We start from the raw sequence: 10,309 nt of genomic DNA on the forward strand, positions 1-10,309 counted from the left end.
AGAAAAAAAGAAGAACATGTAAAATCCATGTGGAAATTGAATTACTCTACTTTTAGAATCTACAAAACTATTTGCCCCCTTCCTGATTTCTTATTCTTTTGCATGTTTGTCACACAAAAATGTTTCTGATCATCAAACACATTTAACCATTAGTCAAATATAACACAAGTAAACACAAAATGCAGTTTTTAAATGATGGTGTTTATTATTTAGGGAGAAAAAAAATCCAAACCTACATGGCCCTGTGTGAAAAAGTAATTGCCCCCCTTGTTAAAAAATAACCTAACTGTGGTGTATCACACCTGAGTTCAATTTCCGTAGCCACCCCCCAGGCCTGATTACTGCCACACCTGTTTCAATCAAGAAAATCACTTAAATAGGAGCTGCCTGACACAGAGAAGTAGACCAAAAGCACCTCAAAAGCTAGACATCATGCCAAGATCCAAAGAAATTCAGGAACAAATGAGAACAGAAGTAATTGAGATCTATCAGTCTGGTAAAGGTTATAAAGCCATTTCTAAAGCTTTGGGACTCCAGCAAACCACAGTGAGAGCCATTATCCACAAATGGCAAAAACATGGAACAGTGGTGAACCTTCCCAGGAGTGGCCGGCCGACCAAAATTACCCCAAGAGCGCAGAGACAACTCATCCGAGAGGTCACAAAAGACCCCAGGACAACGTCTAAAGAACTGCAGGCCTCACTTGCCTCAATTAAGGTCAGTGTTCATGACTCCACCATAAGAAAGAGACTGGGCAAAAACGGCCTGCATGGCAGATTTCCAAGACGCAAACCACTGTTAAGCCAAAAAGAACATTAGGGCTCATCTCAATTTTGCTAAGAAACATCTCAATGATTGCCAAGACTTTTGGGAAAATACCTTGTGGACTGATGAGTCAAAAGTTGAACTTTTTGGAAGGCAAATGTCCCGTTACATCTGGCGTAAAAGGAACACAGCATTTCAGAAAAAGAACATCATACCAACAGTAAAATATGGTGGTGGTAGTGTGATGGTCTGGGGTTGTTTTGCTGCTTCAGGACCTGGAAGGCTTGCTGTGATAGATGGAACCATGAATTCTACTGTCTACCAAAAAATCCTGAAGGAGAATGTCCGGCCATCTGTTCGTCAACTCAAGCTGAAGCGATCTTGGGTGCTGCAACAGGACAATGACCCAAAACACACCAGCAAATCCACCTCTGAATGGCTGAAGAAAAACAAAATGAAGACTTTGGAGTGGCCTAGTCAAAGTCCTGACCTGAATCCAATTGAGATGCTATGGCATGACCTTAAAAAGGCGGTTCATGCTAGAAAACCCTCAAATAAAGCTGAATTACAACAATTTTGCAAAGATGAGTGGGCCAAAATTCCTCCAGAGTGCTGTAAAAGACTCATTGCAAGTTATCGCAAACGCTTGATTGCAGTTATTGCTGCTAAGGGTGGCCCAACCAGTTATTAGGTTCAGGGGGCAATTACTTTTTCACACGGGGCCATGTAGGTTTGGATTTTTTTTTCTCCCTAAATAATAAAAACCACCATTTACAAACTGCATTTTGTGTTTACTTGTGTTATATTTGACTAATGGTTAAATGTGTTTGATGATCAGAAACATTTTGTGTGACAAACATGCAAAAGAATAAGAAATCAGGAAGGGGGCAAATAGTTTTTCACACCACTGTATGTAAGTAGAGCTGCAAGATAACCATCTTGAAACTAAATTATAAACAGTGTAGAATATCATTGTACAAAACATTCTTACTATTTGCACCAATCACCAGCTTCTCCAGTGACATTTCAGAAGTTATGTAATGGATACAATTTGCATCATAAGAACTGTAAGATTAATGAACAACACATAACAGAACACAAAATCTGTAATCTGGCTAATAAGAAAAATGTTGTAAGTACCACAAAACAGCAACATAAAACATGTCTCATAGGATTGTAAGAAACATGTTCTGAAGAACACAAGATTCCCTTAAGTAAGCTCATACATACACAAGGAGAATGTATTTGTTTTTGTTTTGTTATACAACACTGGTGCAGTATCTACAGTACATTAAGACTAAGAAAGGAAAGCAGGCCAAAGTCTTAGTTTTAAGCATTTCATACATTACTGGCAAGAGTGTGAAAGAGGTAGTAGTTGTACATTAACTAAACCAAACCTATGAGAATGATTTTAAGTGTGGAACAAATCACTTTTGTTAATAGTTCTCTTTAATAAGTTTATCTGCATTCACATTTTAGTTTTTATTACTATTCTTGACATTGATTATGCCTTTGACAATACTTATGTGTTCTGGGCTTTTTGATATTTCCATATACTCTTTTTACTTATGGATCAAAGTATCCAAATTACTGCAGTGGGTTGGCACCCTGCCCGGGATTTGGTTCCTGCCTTGTGCCCTGTGTTGGCTGGGATTGGCTCCAGCAGACCCCCGTGACCCTGTGTTCGGATTCAGCGGGTTGGAAAATGGATGGATGGAGTATCCAAATTATGTTGACCACTGTAATTAGTCAAAATTGTAAAACATGTTTCTTTTGTCCTTGGATACAGTGTCCCTATGGATTTGTTTGAACAGATATTTAAGAAGAGTACTTAGAGTAATAATGTTTTGACAACTGTTTGTCTACATGACAAAATGGATTGAAACCAGTGACCAAGATGTCAGCAGAGTCTGATTTAAAATGTTGATATTGACTGATCAAATTCATGAGGATATCTGCCATGTAATGTTTTCTTGGTCCATGCTTGGTTTTTTAAAATTGTGTGATTGTTATGTCCTCTGTGATATTGTCTGTGGTGTTTAGTTTGTGTTTGCATGAACAATTGCTTTGTGTATTGTTGATGTATGCTGTTTTGTGGGGAAGCATTTTCTTAGATTATTAATCTGTGTGTTGTGTTAATTAATCCACCTAGTACTCCAGATTAGCTTTTACTAATGCATGTATTATAACATTTAAGCATAACTTCTTTGACTTTTACTCTACACATTGTGCTATCTAAACTGCTCAAAAAAATTAAAGGAACACTTTGAAAACACATCAGATCTCAATGTGGAAAAAAATCCTGCTGGATATCTCTACTGCTATGGACTGGGTAATGTGTTAGGAATGAAGGGATACCACATCGTTTGATGGAAATGAAAATTATCAACCTACAGTTGGCTCAATTCAAAGACACCCTGAAAATTAAAATGAAAAAATGATGCGGCAGGCTAGTCCATTTTGCCGAAATGTCATTGCAGTAACACCAAATCATACTCAGTAGTTTGTATGGCCCCCATGTGCTTGTATGCATGCCTGACAATGTCCTAATGAGAAGACGGATGGTGTCCTGGGGTATCTCCTCCCAGATCTGGACCAGGGCATCACTGAGGTCCTGGACAGTCAGAGGTGCAACCTGGTGGTGTGGGATGGACCGAAACATAATGTCCCACAAGTGTTCTATTGGATTTAGGTCAGGCAAGCATGGAGGCCAGTCAATGGTATAAATTCCTTCATCCTCCAGAAACTACCTGCATACTCTCGCCCCATAAGGTCGGGAGGAACCCAGGACCCACTGCACCAGCATAGGGTCTGACAATGGGTCCAAGGATTTCATCCCAGTGCCTAATGGCAGTCAAGGTGTCATTGTCTAGCGTGTAGAGGTCTGTGCGTCCCTCCATGGATATGCCTCCCCAGACCATCACTGACCCACCACCAAACTGGTCATGCCAAACGATGTTACAGGCAGCATAACATTCTCCACGGCTTCTCCAGACCCTTTCACGTCTGTCACATATGCTCAGGTTGAACCTGCTCTCATCTGTGAAAAGCACAGGGTGTCAGTAGTGGACCTGCCAGTTCTGGTATTCTATGGCAAATGCTAATCGAGCTCCACGGTGCCGGTCAGTGAGCACAGGGCCCACTAGAGGACATTGGGCCCTCAGGCCACCCTCATGAGGTCTGTTTCTGATTGTATGATCAGAGACACTCACACCCGTTGCCTGCTGGAGGTCATTTTGTAGGGCTCTGGCAGTGCTCATCCTGTTCCTCCTTGCTCAAAGGAGCAGATACCCCGCCTCCTGATGGGTTAAGGACCTTCTACAGCCCTGCCCAGCTCTCCTAGAGTAATTGCCTGTTTCCTGGAAGCTCCTCAATGCCCTTGAGACTGTGCTGAGAGACACAGCAAACCTTCTGGCAATAGCACATAGAAGAAGTTGGACTACCTGTGCCAGCTCTGTAGGGTCCAGGTATCACCTCATGCTACCAGTGGCGACACTGACCGTAGCCAAATGCAAAACTAGTGAAAAAAACAGATGAGGAGGGAAAAATGTCAGTGGCGTCCACCTGTTAAACTATACTTGTTTTGGGTGTCGTCTCATTGTTGCCCCTCTAGTGCACCTGTTGGTAATTTCATTAACACCAAAGCAGCTGAAACTGATTAACAACCCCCTCAGCTACTTAACTGACCAGCTCAATATTCCAGACGTTTCACTGACTTGATGCTATACTCTGATTAAAAAGTGTTTTTTTCACTGACTCCAGAAGGACACCACGCTTGACATCACCCAGTTCTGATAAGGTTCCTCACATCATCACCCTCTGCTGTCTGTGTTTTAGACAATCCTGCACCCATCTATCCACTATGTGAGACCTTATCAAATGCCTTCTGACAGTCAAGAGAAATAAAATTTACACCACTCTGATTGTATCCTTTATCTACTTCCTCACAGAATTACAGCATGTTAGTAAAACATGGCCTATCTTGTCTGAACCCAGGCTGACTGCCCAGTACAACTCCTGTTCTTGCCATTTGTTGCTCAATCTTCTCCTTAATAATTAATTTACTATTAAATTAATAATAATAATTAATTTCCATTAATTTACCTGTGATGCATACGGGTCTATTACTTGGATCTGCCCGAATGCCCTTTATATATAATGAGATAATATTTGCTGTTTTCCAGTCCTTCAGAATTTCCGCAGTGCACAGTGACTTCCTAAAAATATGTGTCAACGGTTTATTTGTGTACTTGCTAACCTCCCTAAGAATTCAAGGGTAAATGTTATCTGGTCCTGATCATTTGTTTGATTTCATCCTATTTAAACTGAGCAGCACATCTCCCTACACAATTTCCAAATCACTCAATACATTATTGCTTCTAAACAGTTGATTTGTGTCTACAATGAAATGTAATAATTGCACTAATACAAATAAACAAATAAATAGATATTTAAGGATTTGCCTAAGTATATATCTGCATTCAATACCTGAACTGAAAATTTTGATTATAACACAAAAAGGTAACACTGTGTCTGCACTTGCAAATTTAACATGTTGATAATTGTTTCATTTTTTTAAGAAACTGTATCTATCTATCTATATATATATTATCTTTAAATTTGTTAACAAAGATAAATAAACAATTTGCGCCAACAGTTCTCAATATCAACTATTTCTGTCCATTTATAAAAATGAAAAGTTCTGGCATCTCAACAAATTTTACACATCGACTACTTCGTCTATCTGTGTGAAGAAACTGGAGTGTAGGATCCAAACTGTAATTTAAGGTAACAGTAAGCAATATGGCTTTAGGATTTTCTTAGCATTTATCTGGAAATGATAACATAGTTTATTAATGTACACTATCTTTAATGAAGACTTGATTGAAATAGTGCAACATATTACATTTGCATAAGTAAAGTGCACTTTATCAAGAACATTTTTTATTAATAGATAGATAGATAGATAGATAGATAGATAGATAGATAGATAGATAGATAGATAGATAGATAGATAGATAGATACTTTATTAATCCATCCATCCATCCATTTTCCAACCCGCTGAATCTGAACACAGGGTCACGGGGGTCTGCTGGAGCCAATCCCAGCCAACACAGGGCACAAGGCAGGAACCAATCCCGGGAAGGGTGCCAACCCACCGCAGGACTTTATTAATCCCAAGGGGAAATTCACATACTCCAGCAGCAGCAGCATACTGATACAAAAAACAATATTAAATTAAGGAGTAATAAAAATGCAGGTAAAAACAGACAAAAACTTTGAATAATGTTAACGTTTACCACCCCCCCCCCCCCCCCCCCCCCCCGGGTGGAATTGAAGAGTCGCATAGTTTGGGGGAGGAACGATCTCCTCAGTCTGTCAGTGGAGCAGGACAGTGACAGCAGTCTGTCGCTGAAACTGCTCCTCTATCTGGAGATGACACTGATCAGTGGATTCTCCATAATTGATAGAGAAGCAGGAGTTCTTTGTTTAAATGTCAAACTATTTTACTTGGTTTTTTTTCATTCACATATAAAGGTTATATGTGGCAGAATATTAATAAACCAGCTCCATGAAACTTTCTGTTAGCAATCAAACACATTGTATGCAAACACCAACCATTCAGATGTTTGTTCTAAAACTCCATAGTATAGTGTACAGACTGTAATCTTAGTTACTGCACCAGCCTTACCAATGATCTTAAATGATGAGAAAGTTTAACCCTTTCTTTTTCTTTCTCGGCGTCTCTCCCATTATTAAGTTAGTCTAACAGATTTAATAAATTGGTCCTTTTAACATGCTTATTTCTTAGGCTCAAAATGCTTCAAAGTGTAAATACAGTATGTCAAATAAATATACCTGCCTAAGAACGTGCTGTATTCCATTAAAACCTATAACTCCATATGATAAATGGTTAGGGTTTGCATTGCTCACCTGGAAGTCCAGTTTCACATTCCTAGCAATATTTTTTTCTTACAGCAAGTAATTATAAGAAATAACTGCTAAATATTAAAATTGAAAACCTATTTTTTTAACATTATTTATGTTGTTTTTTCCTCATGAGGCAAAATCAATACACGTATACAACATTCACAAATAATTCAGGGCAACGAGTTAAACACATTTTACTTCAGTTCCTGCCCACTGCCTAAAGTAAACTCACATGAAATTATTACATCGTTAGTATTTGGTTACAGGGCTCTACATTTATGTAGTTAAACTGAATATAAATATTACTTTGGATACAATTATTTTAAATACAACGTTACAAAAAACTTTTGTGCTAGGTGTCCACACTTACCTGTAGAAGTTCTTCATTGGTATTCAAGTCTGTCTTTTGATTGAAATGCATTGTTTCCAGTCCACTAAGTTCACCATTAACACCACTGTGTAGGACAGGTTTAATATATTTGAAGTCGCTTCTTCCCGAATCTGTTGTTAGGCAAACTTCATAATTGTAAACGTGACGAAGAGTTCCTGTTCCACCGACATCTGCATAACGGGGTGGATAATATGGGATAACTGGGAGATTTCCATTTGAACAGGCTTTGAAGAGTCTGGACCGCCTCCAGGAATATATTTTAAAAGTTATCAAGATAACGATAAATGTTAGAAAAAGAAACGACACAATTGCTAAAGCCAATACTAAATAAAATGTTAAATCCGCTTCACCAGTGACTTCCTGGGAGAGATCGTTGAATTCCGCTAATGCTTGAGGGAAGCTGTCAGTGACCGCCACGTTTATAGTGACTGTAGTTGACTGTGCTGGCTGCCCGTTGTCTTCTACTGAAATAACTAAGGTTTGCCTTGTGGAATCTTTCTCTGTAACTTCTCGAACTGTTCTTAATTCTCCATTATGCATCCCCAGTTTGAAAAGTGCTTGGTCAGTAGATTTGATGAGTTTATAAGAAAGCCAAGCATTCTGTCCAGAGTCCTTGTCAACAGCCACAACTTTAGTTACCAGATAGCCAACATCTGCAGTGCGGGGTAAAATTTCAGGACCGGTTGACGCTTTATTCTGGACGGGGAACAGAATCTGGGGAGCGTTGTCATTTTGGTCCTGCACAAGAATATCTACAATCGCGCTTGCGCTAAATGACGGGGATCCCCCATCTTTGGCTATGACAGAAACTTGAAAACGGTTGAACTGCTCATAATCAAAAGAACGTACAGAGCAGAGGGTACCCTCTTCGGAATTAATAGAAATATATGACGAAACAGATATGTTCTGAATAAAATGATCTTGAATGAAGTAATAAAGTTTACTGTTAACACCAGAGTCGTCATCATTTGCGCGTAGAGAAAAAAACGAATATCCTGGGGAGTTATTTTCCGTAATGTATGCTGTATAATGCTGCTGTTCAAATTTCGGTGGATTGTCATTGACGTCCTTTACTCCTAAAGATAAGGTGATGCTAGATGAAAGAGATGGCTTGCCTTCATCTCTTGCGTAAATTGTAATATTATACTGTGACGTTATTTCTCGATCTAAAAGTACACCCGTCTCCAAACTATATAAATTATTGATAGAAGGCTTAAGCTTAAATGGAATATTGTCATCAATTAAACAAGTGACTTGGCCGTTTTTTCCAGAATCCTTATCCTGTACATTAATGACGGCAATCACTGTCCCAGGTCCTGAGTCTTCGGGTATTTCACTTGAAACTGACATAAGGGTTATTAAAGGGATGTTGTCGTTCACATCAATTATATCTACCATCACTTTGCAAGAATCTGTATAGCCCCCTGTATCTTTAGCTTGGACTGTAATTTCATACTTTTTAAATGTTTCGTAATCTAGCTGACCTGTCACTTTGATTTCACCAGAGGTTGAGTTAATTTCAAACAGATCTCCGCAGTTATCGGTAACGTGGGTGACACTATATGTTACCCAACCATATAATTCTTTGTCTGCATCGGTAGCTGTAACTGTAATAAGCCCCGAACCAATTAAAACATTTTCTTTCACAGCGGTTTTGTAAACATCTTGCGTAAATATGGGGGCATTGTCATTGGCATCGAGAACAACAATGCGAATTTCGACAGTGCCAGACCTCCGAGGGCTCCCATTATCGACTGCAGTAAGCAGCACAACGTGTTCCTCTTGGTTTTCTCGATCCAGCTGTTTAACTAAAAGTAAATCTATTGAACTGCTGCCATCGGATTGTTTACGAATCTTTAAATTAAAATTGTCAGTTGGTGAAAGTGTGTACGTTTGAAGTGCATTTAAGCCCACATCGTAGTCGATGGCACTAAGCAGTGCAAAACGGGCTCCTGGCATTGATGCTTCGCTGATTTCTAATTTAATGTTTTTATTTGGAAACATTGGGTCATTGTCATTTACATCAACAATTTCAACGGCAACATGATAAAATTCTATGGGGTCTTCAAGCACTATCTGCAGATTTAGGAAGCAAGGAGTAATCTGTGCGCACAGCTGCTCTCTATCAATTCTGTCTTTAACCACCAAAGTACCTTTATTCGCATTCAGCTCAAAGTACTCCATACCCCCTTCGGTAAAAATACGTGCTCTGCTGGTTTTAAGTCTTAGAATGTCTAACCCCAGGTCTTTAGCTACATTTCCCACAAGAGATCCTGCAATCATCTCCTCCGAAATCGAATAGCGAACCTCACCCTTAACTGCAAGTGCACAAAGGGTAAAAACAATGAATATCAATACCTGCCTTTTCAGAGTCCGCAATGTCGTTTTCGAAACCGGAGTATAACAAAGAAATCCCATGGTGTGCAAAATTATTCCTGGATTTTAAACATCGTTGTTGATACTTTCCAAATCAGGGTGCTGATGGACTGTGAACTGGTTTGATATCGTCCTTGCTTTAACGGTGAGCTGAAAGATTATGTCCACGTTCATCCTTCCTATGTACTGCGCTCCCCCTCTGTATGATATTCTGGGCTGAGCTGAAGGAGGGCCTTCTGCATCATCTCCCAGTAAAATCTCCTCCTTGATCAACAGCGGCACTCACAGTTGAAAATGATAAATGCATACAAGATACTCAAGTGAATGAACTGTATTACTATTATTTTATTTGAAAAGATTAATTCCACATATTATAGAAATTATTTGTAACTGCAAATATTCTGTAAAAGCACTTCTTCTAGATTCAATTTTTTTTTCTTATAAATCACTACCATTAGAAAAAGTAAAGAAATTAAATTAAGGAAGCCAGAAAGTATTCATAAAGTAAATACAATTTAATTAAAACACTGTGTCACATATAAATTCCTAATGGAGCCTCTTTAATTATTGTGGTATTGGCAAAACATTAATAACACAATAGCTGGTTGGGTGCATGTGCTAACAGCATGTTGCCACACCCACCCAACAATGAACCACCTGGACTGAGACCCAAGTGTAGCAGGTGACACCTCAGCGCCACACTGAACAATAAACTAAATTATTATTGATAAAAAGAAATGAAACAAGTATCAAAAACATACAGACATTCACAAGCTGTGGTCATCTTTTCTCTTTTAGGTATTAAGTATGTCCCCATTATTCCTCACACAGATAGATTGCCTGTT

General features: G+C 39.0%; 1 protein-coding gene across 1 annotated transcript; it reads right to left on the bottom strand.

Annotated features, from left to right (window-relative positions):
* Nucleotides 1–7,049: 7,049 nt before the first annotated feature.
* LOC114660099 (protocadherin gamma-A11-like) lies at nt 7,050–9,506 on the bottom strand. The gene has a single exon (XM_028812599.1). The coding sequence runs from the start codon at nt 9,504–9,506 to the stop codon at nt 7,050–7,052; it is 2,457 nt and encodes an 818-aa protein (XP_028668432.1).
* Between the last annotated feature and the right edge of the window lie 803 nt (nt 9,507–10,309).

This window comes from Erpetoichthys calabaricus, chromosome 11 (assembly GCF_900747795.2).
Source record: "Erpetoichthys calabaricus chromosome 11, fErpCal1.3, whole genome shotgun sequence".
Classification (NCBI taxonomy): Eukaryota; Metazoa; Chordata; class Cladistia; order Polypteriformes; family Polypteridae; genus Erpetoichthys; species Erpetoichthys calabaricus.